Source organism: Carcharhinus amblyrhynchos, unplaced genomic scaffold (assembly GCF_965287045.1).
Source record: "Carcharhinus amblyrhynchos unplaced genomic scaffold, sCarAmb.v2.hapA scaffold_58, whole genome shotgun sequence".
NCBI classification, from domain to species: Eukaryota; Metazoa; Chordata; class Chondrichthyes; order Carcharhiniformes; family Carcharhinidae; genus Carcharhinus; species Carcharhinus amblyrhynchos.
The window spans coordinates 916,910-930,979 of NW_027649798.1; the positions used below are offsets into that span (position 1 = coordinate 916,910).

The 14,070-nt window shown below is 47.8% G+C and overlaps 1 protein-coding gene across 4 annotated transcripts in view; it reads right to left on the reverse strand.

The window, feature by feature from the left end:
- LOC145337676 (cysteine-rich protein 2-like) overlaps nucleotides 1-7,323 on the reverse strand; it is an 86,999-nt gene extending 79,676 nt beyond the window's left edge. For all 4 annotated transcript variants that reach the window (XM_080182498.1, XM_080182497.1, XM_080182496.1 and 1 more), the window contains exons 1-2: nucleotides 6,703-7,323; nucleotides 2,292-2,386 (exon numbers count right to left, since the gene is read on the reverse strand). In XM_080182498.1, coding sequence (XP_080038624.1) covers nucleotides 2,292-2,386; nucleotides 6,703-6,745 — 138 coding nt within the window. In that variant the 5' untranslated portion in view covers nucleotides 6,746-7,323. The remainder of the gene's footprint in view (nucleotides 1-2,291; nucleotides 2,387-6,702) is intronic.
- Between the last annotated feature and the right edge of the window lie 6,747 nt (nucleotides 7,324-14,070).

A 14,070-nucleotide genomic window follows, 5' to 3' on the forward strand; every position in this document is an offset into this window, starting at 1 on the left:
AGGGATAACCAGCCGTGGTTATCGAAGGAAATAAAGGAGTGTATTAAATTAAAAGCTGATGTGTTCAGAGTGGCTGAAAGTAGTGAGCGAGTAGAAAATTGGGAAAGATTTAAAAAACAACAAAGAATGACTAAGAAGGTGATAAAGAAAGGAAAGATAGAGCTAGTTTAGCTTCATAGTCTAAATATAAAAAATGACAGTAAAGGTTTTTACAAATATATAAAGAGGAGACTGGCGAGAGTGAATGTTGGATCCTTGGAGGACGAGAGGGGGGACTTAACGGTGGGAGATGAGGAAATGGCTGAGGCTTTAAATAAGTTTTTGTGTTGGTCTTCACAGGGGAGGACACGAATAGCTTGCCGGATATTAAAGATAGAAGGATGGTAGGAGATGAGGTCCTTAATGCAATTACTGTCACTAGAGAACTAGTGCTTGATAGACTAATGGGACTGAAGGTGGACAAGTCCCCAGAACCGGATGGAATGCATCCCAGGGTTCTAAAGGAAATGGCAGAGGTGACAGTGGATGCCTCAGTAATTATGTATCAAAATTTGCTGGATTCCGGGGAAGTGCCAGAAGGTTGGAAAATGGCTAATGTTACGCTGCTGTTTAAAAAAAGGTAGCAGACAAAAGGCAGGGAATTATAGACCGGTTAGTTTAACGTCTGTAGTTGGAAAAATGCTAGAATCTGTCACCAAAGAAGAAATAGCGAGGCACCTAGAAAAGAATGGTTTGATAGAGCAGACGCAGCACGGATTCATTAAGGGGAAGTCGTGTTTAACAAATTTATGGATTTCTATGAGGATGTGACTAGTGCAGTAGACAGAGGGGAACCGGTGGATGTGGTGTTTTTAGATTTCCAAAAGGCGTTTGATAAGGTGCCTCACAAAAGGTTGCTGCAAAAGGTTAGGGTGCACGGAGTTGGGGGTAAGGTGTTAGCGTGGATAGAGGATTGGCGGTCTAATAGGAGGCAGAGAGTTGGTATCAATGGGTGCTGTTCTGGTTGGCAGTCGGTGACTAGTGGAGTGCCGCAGGGATCGGTGCTGGGGCCTCAACTGTTTACCATTTACATAGATGATCTGGAGGAGGGGGCTGAGTGTAGGGTGACGAAATTTGCTGATGACATGAAGATGGGTGGAAAAGCAAATTGCGTGGAGGGTGTGGAAAGTCTGCAGAGGGATCTGGATAGGCTAAGTGAGTGGGCGAGGACCTGGCAGATGGAGTATAATGTTAGTAAGTGTGAGGTTATCCACTTTGGCAGAAATAATAATAGGAGGGATTATTATTTAAAGGGTGAAAAGCTGCAGCATGCTACAGTGCAGAGGGACCTGGGGGTCCTTGTGTACGAATCGCAAAAACCCAGTCTGCAGGTGCAGCAGGTGATCAAGAAGGCGAATGGAATGTTGGCCTTTATAGCGAGGGGGATAGAATATAAAAGCAGAGAGGTCTTGCTGCAACTGTACAGGGCACTGGTGAGGCCACAACTGGAGTACTGTGTGCAGTTTTGGTCGCTGCACTTGCGGAAGGATATATTGGCCTTGGAGGGAGTGCAGAGAAGGTTCACTAGGCTGATACCGGAGATGAGGGGGTTAGCCTATGAGGAGAGATTGAATAGACTGGGTCTGTACTCGTTGGAGTTTAGAAGGATGGGGGGGGGGGGAGATCTTATAGAGACGTATAAGATAATGAAAGGGATGGATAGGATAGAGGTAGAGAGATTCTTCCCGCTCAGAAAGGATAGCAGGACTAGGGGGCACAGCCTCAAAATAAGGGACGGGCAGTTTAGATCAGAGTTGAGGAGGAACTTCTTCACTCAAAGGGTGGTGAATCTCTGGAATTCTCTGCCCGTTGAAGTGGTGGAGGCTACCTCGCTAAATATATTTAGGTCACGGGTAGATAGGTTTCTGATAGACAAGGGGATTAAGGGTTATGGGGAGAAAGCGGGAAAGTGGAACTGATCCACTTCAGATCAGCCATGATCTTATTGAACGGCGGGGCAGGCTCGAAGGGCTAGATGGCCAACTCCTGCTCCTATTTCTTATGTTCTTATGTTCTTAAAAATGGGCACAATGTGATGTTAAAATCACCTCTCAGTGTCCTAAGAAGTGTAAACGTGTGGGTTAGGGGATAGGTCAGGGGAGTGGTCCTGGGTAAGATGTTCTTTTGGAGAGTTAGTGCAGACTGTACAAGCCCCCCTCACTCTCGCCGCCCTCCTCCCCCCGCCTCACTCTGTCCAGTATTAGGCAGTATTAAGGAGTTATCCTGGCAGGAATGATCCAGCTGTACATTACCTGTGCATGTCCACCTGCTGACAGGGTCTTATTGCAGCGCTCACATTTGAGGCAGAATCGGTGCCAGTTTTTACCCAGTGAGCTGACTCTTTCCGCTGTTATGGGAAGAAGAAAAGTAAATTAGCCAGTGAAAACAGTAGTTTTTTTTGGGAACCAGCACACCTCGTTTCTTCAGTCATGAAGAAGGTAGTCAGCACAGCTTTGTCAAGGGCAGGTCGTGCCTTACGGGCCTGGTTGAGTTTTTTGAAAATGTGACTGAACGCATTGACGAAGGAAGAGCGGTAGATGTGGTTTATATGGACTTCAGCAAGGCGTTCGATAAGGTCTCTCATGCAAGACTTATTGAGAAAGTGAGCAGGCATGGGATCCAAGGGGACGTTGCCTTGTGGATCCAGAACTGGCTTGCCCACAGAAGGCAGAGAGTGGTTGTGGATGGGTCTTTTTCTGCATGGAGGTCAGTCACTAGTGGAATGCCCCAGGGATCTGTTCTGGGACCCTGACTCCTTGTGATTTTTATAAATGACCTGGATGAGGAAGTGGAGGGATGGGTTGGTAAAAGTTTGCCGACGACATGAAGGTTGGAGGTGTTGTGAATAGTCTGGAGGGATGTCGGAAGTTGCACCATGACATAGATAGGATGCAAGACTGGGCGGAGATGTGGCAGATGGACTTCAACCTGGATAAACGTGTAGTGGTCCATTTTGGCAGGTCAAATGGGATGAAGGAGTATAATGCTAAGGGTAAGACTCTGAGCAATGTGGAAGATCAGAAGGATCTTGGGGTCCGGGTTCATAGGACTCTCAAACTGGCTTCGCAGGTAGAGGATGTGGTCAAGAAGGCGTATGGTGTACTGGCCTTCATTAATCGAGGGATTGAGTTTAGGAGTCGGGAGATAATGCTGCAGCTTTAGAAGACCCTTGTCAGACCCCACTTGGAGTACTGTGCGCAGTTCTGGTTGCCTCACTACAGGAAGGATGTGGAAGTCATTGAAAGGGTGCAGAGGAGATTTACAAGGATGTCACCTGGATAGGGTGGCATGCCTTATGAGGATAAGTTGAGAGAGCTCAATGTTTTCTCCTTGGAGAGATGAAGGATGAGAGGTGACCTGATAGAGGTGTATAAGATGTTGAGAGGTATAGATCGGGTGGATTCTCAGAGGCCTTTTTCCCAGGGCTGAAATGGTTGCTACGAGAGGACACAGGTTTAAGGTGCTAGGGAGTAGGTACAGAGGAGATGTCAGGGGTTAAGTTTTTCACTCAGAGGGTGGTGGGTGAGTGGAATCGGCTGCCATCGGTGGTGGTAGAGGCAAATTCGATAGGGTCTCTCCATGACTTCAGGGATCAAACGAGAAAGCTCAGATATCTGTCTCTAACCCAGGCCATGCTCTGTCAGACTGATCAAACCCACAATCAAACCCTTCAGTTATTTCATTGATGCAAAGAATCTGGATGCTTCTTCCCCGGAGCTTAGCAACCCGAGGCACTTATTTACATTCACATCAATATGTGAACCAGACAGCTAAAATTCTCACATCTGAAAAGAACTATCTTATCAGGACACTGGAACAGTCCTGTTCATAAAGTGGCTTTAGGAACCTTATTGTTCATACATTTTGTTGATAAAACTATGCAAATTCTGTGGTTTCATTGTTCCAAAGAATGTGGTTCAGTCTGCTAAGTCTCCTTCCCATCATCCCTTACAGCAGCCTGCCTTTGGCTCAAGTGTCGGATTACCTTTAAAATACGGCCAGGCGCTTCCTGGGCCCCACTGCCCACCGCCCCGCCACCCCCCCCCCCCCCAAACCAGGGCCCAGGGCCCCCGGCCCCCCCCCCCCCCACCCCAACCACCAGGGCACCCAGCACCCCACAACCCGGCCCACCCCGGCAGCCCCCCTCTCCTCCCCACCCCAGCCCCCGGCCCCCAACGCCCACCCCCGCCCCACCCCCACTCCCACTCCTGGGCCCACTGGGGCCACAGTCAAGCTCTTCCAATTAATGAAGTGTTAGGATCAGTCTTTCAATCCAAGTGGAAATAGCGGGAATGTTAATGATTCCTGACTGGGTTCAGGTCCAGATTCTTGGCAATGTATCAGAACTCAATGACAGAGAAATATTTAACCAAGATAAATGGAAGATATCAGGGTCAGCAGGGTTCCAATGTTTACAGACTCACAGACTCCTTTCAACAGAGCACTGGAGTCTGAGAGTGGCCAAGTACAAAAAAAATATATTTATATTGTGCAAGGTGCTTCATAGAAACATTAAAAACAAAATCTGAAACTACATACACGGGAACTTGATGCTTATCTAAGAGGCAGTCAAGTCTGGGATAGCAGCAAGAGAAGGTAGGTTAAGGAGTGCAGGGATAGGGAATTGGGAGGGCAGAATACACAAGAGTGGGGAAATTAAAGGAAGCATCTCATTAGAAGAGTAGGGTCTAGGAGGGACAGAAAAGAAATACCTAGAAAGGAGGAAAATAATATGGATGTGAACATGTGGGGCTCAGGTCTGGAGTGTTGTGTGCATGGCCTTTAAAACGTCAAAAAAGATTTGATGGGATAGCTGTAAAGAAGATGCTTCAAACCAACCATGAGGTGTAATAAATCCAATAAAAATTTCAGAAGAAGTCTTTACTCAGATAGGGGTGAGTATGTGACATTTACTAACATATTTGAATAGAATTTAAGGGGAATGCAAGATAAACACTTGACTTTGAAAAGAATATAAGGATGAGCCCTTGGCACATCATAACATTCAGGGATATGGGCCAAGTGCTGGTAAACGGGATTGGGTGGGAGATCAGGAGTTTGTGTATCAGTGCAGACTCGATGGGCTGAAGGGCCTCTTCTGCACTGTATGTTTCTATAATTCGAGGTTAGCAGATTGTAATGAGAAAGATGGAAAGAGAATGAAATGAATGCAGACTGGTTGAGCCAATTAGCCTCTTTCCAAGTTGTTACATTCCACACAATTTTAGATAATCACAAGGTTCCATCGCTCCAACTCTGAACTAAATAAAGCTCCACAATGGGTCGAGAAGGCAGATCTAACATTATAATTTTTTCCCTAACTACCATAGTTCACTGACAATCAGCATCCCAAGCAAGGGCTTCAATCATTTATCTTCCATTTGCTCATCTGAGATTTTCCCAAAGGCTGTTTTTTGATTTCTGAGGTCATTTGAAAATAAAATCTCCATTTGAGGATATTCGAGAAACAAGGGACTCAGCACTGGCTAGGTGGCCAACAGCAACAATTAAAGAGATTTCCTTCATTCACCCACTTCTTCTCTGGCATCCACCCCCAGTGACTGATATTAGAGCAAACTCTAACTCGAGAAAGATTAACCTTTGGGATTAACTGGACTTCCACTTTTTTCTACACATCACAGCACACATACAATAACAGCCAAAACAAAAGCTTGTATACGGACGGACAGATACTTCCAGAGTCGTGTCAATTAAAGAAAAACCAAAGGGGAACAAATGAGATAACAAATTTTCTCCACAATATATTTTCTCCTTCTACCTTAGAGCCAAGTAGAGCTCTCTGCTTTAAATGTCCTCACAAAAGACTTGTTCTGACAGGGATAAAAGGAAAAGAAAGCCCTTTAGATAAACTTTAACCTATTGGTCATCGTTGTGACAGCAGTAGTTTGTGAATATGAAAGCCCAGGAGGGTTTTAGATGGTAAAATAAAGACTTTTAGAAGAAAGTTGAAGTCACATAGGTAAATAAAACAAGCTGTAAGTGTGAAAGAGAGCGATGGTGCCTGCTCCCTACTGCCCCTCTTTCTCTCTTACCCCAAGAGGGCTTATTCCAGCTCCCCACTTCCTCTCTATCTCCCATTCCCTCTCTCTGAGATGGGCAGAGCCACCTCACCTACCCAATCCAGCATTATCTTGGTCTCCCTCTCTTTTCCATATTTATTAGGAGAGTTATTGTCACTGGGAGAGAAGAGGGGATTATTTAGAATTTTTTTGTAAAAGACTCACCTCAGTGCACTCTTGTTACTGGCTGCATAAACAATCTCCCCATTGCCCAATAAAAAAAACTCTAAAAGGCTGTTTAAAAATAAAGAAATCCAGAGGGAGGAATATAATATTAATAAACAATTGACTGCCAAGTTCTGAGGCACAGCATGGAAACCACTTCTGAAAAAAACATAACCTTTTTCTCTCAAATGAAGTTACACACTTCTTTCCAATCTTATATCCAGTAAAGCACTTGACCTGGAGAAGTTTGATCCCATAGGAAATATTTTCCATTCAACAACTAAATACAAAGAAACATTAATAAATATGGAGCAAACGTATCAGGGATCATTCACCTCCTCCTGATCAGTGATTTCATTAAATAAAGCCAGTTGTATTCTGTAAAGCAGACAGGGTCCTCTGAGGATGGTGCACTTACCAAAGTAGACAGGTTTGGTACATTTAGGACAGAATGATGCCATCTTTGAGAATTGCTGGTGTCTCAGTCCCCTTACTGGTCACTCACTGACTGATCTGACAATGCTGCAACCTGTTCTGTATTTATACTGCAAACTTTCTCTCTGTTTACCTGTCCTTCCTGTAGGGTCACTGAATGAGAGTTTGTACACTATATTATAAATCACTGCTATCTCTCTGGGTTTGTATATCTTTGCAGTGCTGCTATTTATAGGTGTTCAGCTCTGTTTCATAACTACCTCTACCTGGGTCCAGACACCTATACCAGGCAATCGTTCTCTCTGTGTCCCCTCAGGCACTCTGCTCCTTTTCTCTCACACACTATCACTGCCACTCTGTCTCTGTCTATCTCTCTATATCTCCCTCTCTGTCTCAGTGACTCTGTGTCTCTGTCTGTCTCAGTGTCTCTCTCTCTCTCTGTCTGTGTCTCTGTCTGTCTGTCAGTGTCTCTCTCTCTCTGTGTCTCTGTCTGTCTGTCAGTGTCTCTCTCTCTCTGTGTCTGTCTGTCTCTCAGTGTCTCTCTCTCTGTGTCTCTGTCTGTCTCTCAGTGTCTCTCTCTCTGTGTCTCTGTCTGTCTCTCAGTGTCTCTCTCTCTCTGTGTCTCTGTCTGTCTCTCAGTGTCTCTCTCTCTGTGTCTCTGTCTGTGTCTCTCTCTCTCTGTGTCTCTGTCTGTGTCTCTCTCTCTCTGTCTCTCTGTGTCTCTCTCTGTGTCTCTGTCTCTCTCTCTTTCTGTCTCTCAGTGTCTCTCTCTCTCTCTCTGTCTGTGTCTCTCTCTCTCTCTCTGTCTGTGTCTCTCTCTCTCAGTGTCTCTCTCTGTGTCTCTGTCTGTGTCTCTCTCTCTGTCTCTCAGTGTCTCTCTCTCTCTCTCAGTGTCTGTGTCTCTCTCTGTGTCTCTGTCTCTCTCTCTCTGTCTCTCAGTGTCTCTCTCTCTCTCTCTGTCTGTGTCTCTCTCTCTCTCTGTCTCTCTCAGTGTCTCTCTATCTCTCTCAGTGTCTCTCTCTCTCTCAGTGTCTGTGTCTGTGTCTCTCTCTCTCTCTCTCAGTGTCTGTCTCTCTCTCTCTGTCTCTGTCTCTCTCTCTCTCAGTGTCTCTCTATCTCTCTCAGTGTCTCTCTCTGTCTCTCTCTCTGTCTCTCAGTGTCTCTCTCTCTCTCTCAGTGTCTGTCTCTCTCTCTCTGTCTCTGTCTCTCTCAGTGTCTCTCTCTGTCTCTCTCTCTGTCTCTCGCGCTCTGACGGTTAAACTCAGTGAGCCGCACCCGCTCGCTATTGGCTCGGCCGCACTAGTTCCCGCCCTCCTACTGGCTGTACCAGCTGTCTGTCAGGAGTCCCCGCCTCCTCTTTCGGACATCGCAGCCCGGAGACAGCGCGCTCCGATTGGACGCAGCCCCGCCCTGCTGGAAGCTCCGCCCTGCGGAAGCATTAACCAATCGGAGCGCGGCACATTGTCAGAACGTCCAATCAGAAGCAGGGGGCTGCAGGAGAGGCGCTGCTTGGCTCTTCCAGGAACCAATCAGATGCAGCGGCGGCAGAACCGAGAACGGGAGCCGCTCCGCCCCCAGAGACAGTGCCCAGCACGGAGCTCCGCCCCCGGGCACGGAGACAGGGTCCAGCACGGAGCTCCACCCCTGGGCCCAGAGACAGGGTCCAGCACGGAGCTCCACCCCTGGGCCCAGAGACAGGGCCCAGCACGGAGCTCCACCCCGGGCACGAAGGCAGGGCCCGGCACGGAACATAACATAAGAACATAAGAAATAGGAGCAGGAGTAGGCCATCTAGCCCTTCGAGCCTGCCCCGCCATTCAATAAGATCATGGCTGATCTGTCGTGTCTCAGTTCCACTTTCCCGCCCTCTCCCCATAACCCTTAATCCCCTCTCTTATCAAGAACCCATCAATCCGCGTCTTAAAAATATTTAGCGAGGCAGCCTCCACCACTTCAACGGGCAGAGAATTCCAGAGATTCACCACCCTTTGAGTGAAGAAGTTCCTCCTCAACTCCGTTCTAAACCGCCCCCCCCTTTATTCTGAGGCTGTGTCCTCTGCCCCCGGGCCTGGACATAGGGCCCAGCACGAAGCTCTGCCCCTGGTCCCGGAGTCAGGGCCCAGCACAGAGCTCCACCCCCAGGCCTGGATGTAGGACCTAGCACGGAGCTCTGCCCCCGGGCCCGGAAACAGGCCCAGCACGGAACTCTGCCCCCGGGCCTGGACATAGGGCCCAGCACGAAGCTCTGCCCCTGGGCCCGGAGACAGGGCCCAGCACAGAGCTCCGCCCCTGGGCACGGAGACAGGGCCCAGCACAGAGCTCCGCCCCTGGGCACGGAGACAGGGCCCAGCACGGAGCTCCGCCCCTGGGCACAGAGACAGGGCCCAGCACGGAGCTTTGCCCCCAGGCTCGGAAACAGGCCCAGCACGGAGCTCTGTCCCCGGGCCCGGAGGCAGGGCCCAGCACAGAACTCTGCCCCTGGGCCTGGACATAGGGCCCAGCACGAAGCTCTGCCCCTGGGCCCGGAGACAGGGCCTAGCGTGGAGCTCTGCCCCTGGGCCCAGATACAGTGCCTAGCGTGGAGCTCTGCCCCTGGGCCCAGATACAGTGCCTAGCGTGGAGCTCTGCCCCTGGGCCCAGATACAGTGCCTAGCGTGGAGCTCTGCCCCTGGGCCCAGATACAGTGCCTAGCGTGGAGCTCTGCCCCAGGCCCAGATACAGTGCCTAGTGTGGAGCTCTGGACTTTTGATTTAATTTATTATTGTCACGTATTAGTGTACAGTGAAAAGAATTGTTTCTTGTGCACTGTACAGATCAAGTACCAAGCAATTCAAGAACAGCTTCTTCCCTGCTGCCATCAGACTTTTGAATGAACCTATCTTATATTAAGTTGGTCTTTAACATAGAACATTACAGCGCAGAACAGGCCCTTCAGCCCACGATGTTGCGCCGACCAATTAAGAAAAAAGCAATGACCCTCTAACCTAAACTAATCCTTTTCCATCCATAAACCTATCCACGGATCTCTTAAACGCCCCCAAACTAGGCGCATTTACAACTGCAGCAGGCAGGGCATTCCAATCCCTCACCACCCTCTGGGTAAAGAACCTACCCCTGACATCCGTCCTATAACTACCCCCTCTTAATTTAAAGCCATGCCCCCTCGTGCTAGCTTTCTCCATCCGAGGAAAACGGCTATCACTGACCACCCTATCTAAACCTCTAATCATCTTATATGTTTCAATAAGGTCCCCTCTTAGCCACCTTCTTTCTAACGAAAACAACCTCAAATCCCTCAGTCTCTCCTCATAGGACCTCCCCTCCATACCAGGCAACATCCTGGTAAACCTCCTCTGCACCCTCTCCAAAGCCTCCACATCCTTCCTGTAATGTGGGGACCAGAACTGCACACAATACTCCAAGTGCGGTCGCACCAGAGTTTTGTACAGTTGCAACATGACGCTGCGACTCCTAAATTCAATCCCCCTACCAATAAATGCCAAGACACCGTATGCCCTCTGTTCATCAACAGTATTCAGAGTCCTACCGTTAGCCCTATACTCTACACATCCGTTATTCCTGCCAAAGTGAATTACCTCACACTTTTCCGCATTAAACTCCAATCTTTCTTTAAATTCCAATCTTTCTTTACATCCTAGCTATGACTGCAACACCATCTTCTGCACCGTCTCCTCTGCTGTACTGTTTGAATGTTGCAATGTCCCTAATTCAGTGTCTCTAGAAGTGGGGATACCTGTATGGCACGGTCAGGTACTGGTCTTGGCTTCTTCACTAGGCAGCGTGAGCTTTGCCTTTTCCGAAAATTTCACCTTGTCTGTGTCCTTTCTCAGTGTTTGCAGTAATCCATGTCTGGCATCTGGGCTTCTCTGGAGTATATTCTCCAACAATCTTGGGCTTGTCGCTGTCTTCTTTTGGCTGCCTGCTGATGTAACTAAAGCTCCAGTATAGTAAGGGGTCCTTTTTTTTAAATTTATTTATTAGTCACAAGAGGCCTATAAAATAATGAGGGGCACAGATCAGCTAGATAGTCAATATCTTTTCCCAAAGGTAGGGGAGTCTAAAACTAGAGGGCACAGGTTTAGGGTGAGAGGGGAGACATACAAAAGTGTTCAGAGGGGCAATTTTTTCACACAGAGGGTGGTGAGTGTCTGGAACAAGCTGCCAGAGGCAGTAGTAGAGGTGGGTGCAATTTTATCGTTTAAAAAGCATTTGAACAGTTACATGGGTAAGATGGGTATAGAGGGATATGGGCTAAATGTGGGCAATTAGGACTAGCTTAGGGGTGAAAAAAAAGGGCGACATGGACAAGTTGGGCTGTAGGACCTGTTTCCATAAGAACATAGGAACTAGGAGCAGGAATAGGCCATTCGGTCCCTTGAGCCTGCTCTGTCATTCAATAAGATCATGGCTGATGTTTTCGTGGACTCAGCTCCACTTGCCCGACCGCTCACCATAACCTTTAATTCCTTTATTGTTCAAAAATTTATCTATCCTTGCCTTAAAAACATTCAATGAGGGAGCCTCAACTGGACAGGGAATTCCACACATTCACAACCCTTTGTGTGAAGAAGTTCCTCCTCAACTCAGTCCTAAATCTGCTCCCCTTATTTTGAGGCCATGTCCCCTAGTTCTAGTTTCACCCGCCAGTGGAAACAACTTCCCTGCTTCTATCTTATCAATTCCCTTCATAATCTGATATGTTTCTATAAGATCTCCCCTCATTCTTCTGAATTCCAATGAGTATAACCCCAGTCTACTCAGTCTCTCCTCATAAGCCAATCCTCTCAACTCCAGAATCAACCTAGTGAATCTCCTCTGCACCCCCTCCAGTGCCAGTATATCCTTTCTCAAGTAAGGAGACCAAAACTGTACACAGTAACTCCAGATGTGGTCTCACCAGCACCTTATACAGCTGCAACATAACCTCACTGTTTTTAAACTCCATCCCTCCAGCAATGAAGGACAAAATTCCATTTGCCTTCTTCATTACCTGCTGTACCTACAGACCAACTCCTTGTGATTCCTACACAAGGACACCCAGGTCCCTCTGCACAGCAGCATGCTGCAATATTTTACCATTTAAATAATAGTCCATTTTGCTGTTATTCCTACCAAAATGGATGACCTCACATTTCCCAACATTGTACTCCATCTGCCAGACCCTCGCCCACTCACTTAGACTATCTATATCCCTTTGCAGATTTCCAGTGTCCTCTGCACACTTTGCTCTGCCACCCATCTTAGTGTCATCTGTGAATTTTGACACATTACACTTGGTCCCCAACTCTAAATCATCTATGTAAATTGTGAACAATTGCAGTCCCAACACTGATCCCTGAGGCACACCCTAGTCACTGATCGCCAACCAGAAAAACACCCATTTACCCCCACTCTTTGCTTTCTTTAGTTAACCAATCCTCTATCCATGCTAATACATTACCCATAACATGCTGTAAACATGGCAATACATTACCCGTAATGTGCTGTTTCAATGCTGTAAATCTCTATGACTCTAAGTAGGCTTACATTAACATTGCAATGAAGTTACTGTGAAATTCCTCTAGTCACCATAGCCTGGCACTGTTCAGTCAATGCACCTAACAAGCATGTCTCTCAGGACTGTGGGAGGAAACCGGAACACCTGGAGGGAACCCACGCAGACACGGGGAGAACATGCAAACCACACAGACAGTAACCCACACTGGGAATTGAACCCGGGTCCCTGGTGCTGAGAAGCAGCAGTGCTAACCACTGTGCCATCCACTGATTAACACCTCATTGACACTAGCACTCTCCATTGAGGACTGATTAATAAGAACATAAGAAATAGGAGAAGGAGTAGGCCATCCAGCCCTTCCGGAGGACACTCCCTGTAGCTCCTGAGCCCCCCTTTTTTTCATTCTCTAGTGAGAATACTATTCCAATGACTTTTTCCAAATCCAGCTTGGATTCTGCCAACAGTTTCTTGTGAGAAATTAGGTTATTAATGCCGCATACCAATCTGTCTCGCAACAGTTTGTTAGAGGCAGTCTGAATTCGCAATGCTCTGCTAATTTTCGTAACCTAACCAAGATCTGAAGAACAGATTCCCAGGGGTTCCCCTGACCATGTTGCAGAGAATAACAGTGTGTTTGAGGTCATACTGGCTTCTCCTCGGTCTACAAGCCAATGTAAAGTTTTCAGGTTGGGGATCTGGTTAGGACAGATTTTTAACAATCTGAAGGGAGGCCCCGCCTGCCGTCAACAAAATTATTTTTCATTTTTCATCCCCTTCCATGTTCTTAATACGGAAGAAGCAACGCATATACTCAGCGTAATGGGCCCAGTCTTCACAGGGTTCAAGTTTCCCGAGAAGAGGGGTAGTAGCTTTTCCTGACTCGAGAAGACTTGCTTATTCTTGATGAACAAAGGTTGACCGGATAGAGAAAGAAATGTCTTTTTATTCCTCGCTCCCAATGGAATAATTCCACCAAGGGCAGAAACCCTCTGGCCCGTTGAGGTGGTGGAGGCTGCCTCACTAAATATATTTAAGACGCGGGTTGATGGGCTTTTGATAAGCGAGGGGATTAAGGGTTATGGGGAGAGGGCGGGAATGTGGAACTGAGCCACAACAGATCAGCCATGATCTTATTGAATGGCGGGGCAGGCTCGAGGGGCTGGATGGCCGACTCCTGCTCCTATTTCTTATGTTCTTATGTTCTAACCCACCACCACAAAACCCGTTATTGTTACAGCAACACCAGGGACTAACAGCAATGTGGTCTGTATCCCGGCGGGGGAGATACAACACCCAGGACTAACAGCAATGTGGTCTGTATCCCGGGGGGGGGAGATACAACACCCGGGACTAACAGCAATGTGGTCTGTACCCGTCTGGTGGACACCAGCAGTGGGCAGCTCTCCACTGGCCACCAGCGCCTCTGTTTGATTAGTTTGTCCTCCCTTCGGGGAAGATCTGTTGACAATCCGTCATCACCCCAATTATCACCACTGTTTTATTCACCCGATGAAGGGGGGCACTGCGAAAGTTAATGCAACAGATGAACCTGTTGGACATTAACCTGGTGTTGTGGGAGTTCTGACTGTGCCTCTCCCAGTTGAACAGCAGCAACTGCACATTGCTGAGTTATTGTCATTGCCTGGGCCAATTCCCTGGGTCAATTGAGTGGTGCCCAGCAGGATCCGCACCAGGTGCGCATGTGCACCTTCACAAACATGGTGACACCTACACAAAGATGGCGGGCGAAGTCCGGGATACACGGATCGTCCTATACCAAGATGGCAGCAGCGGCACCTCCTATAGGTCTAGAAGTTGCGTTCCTTTACCAAG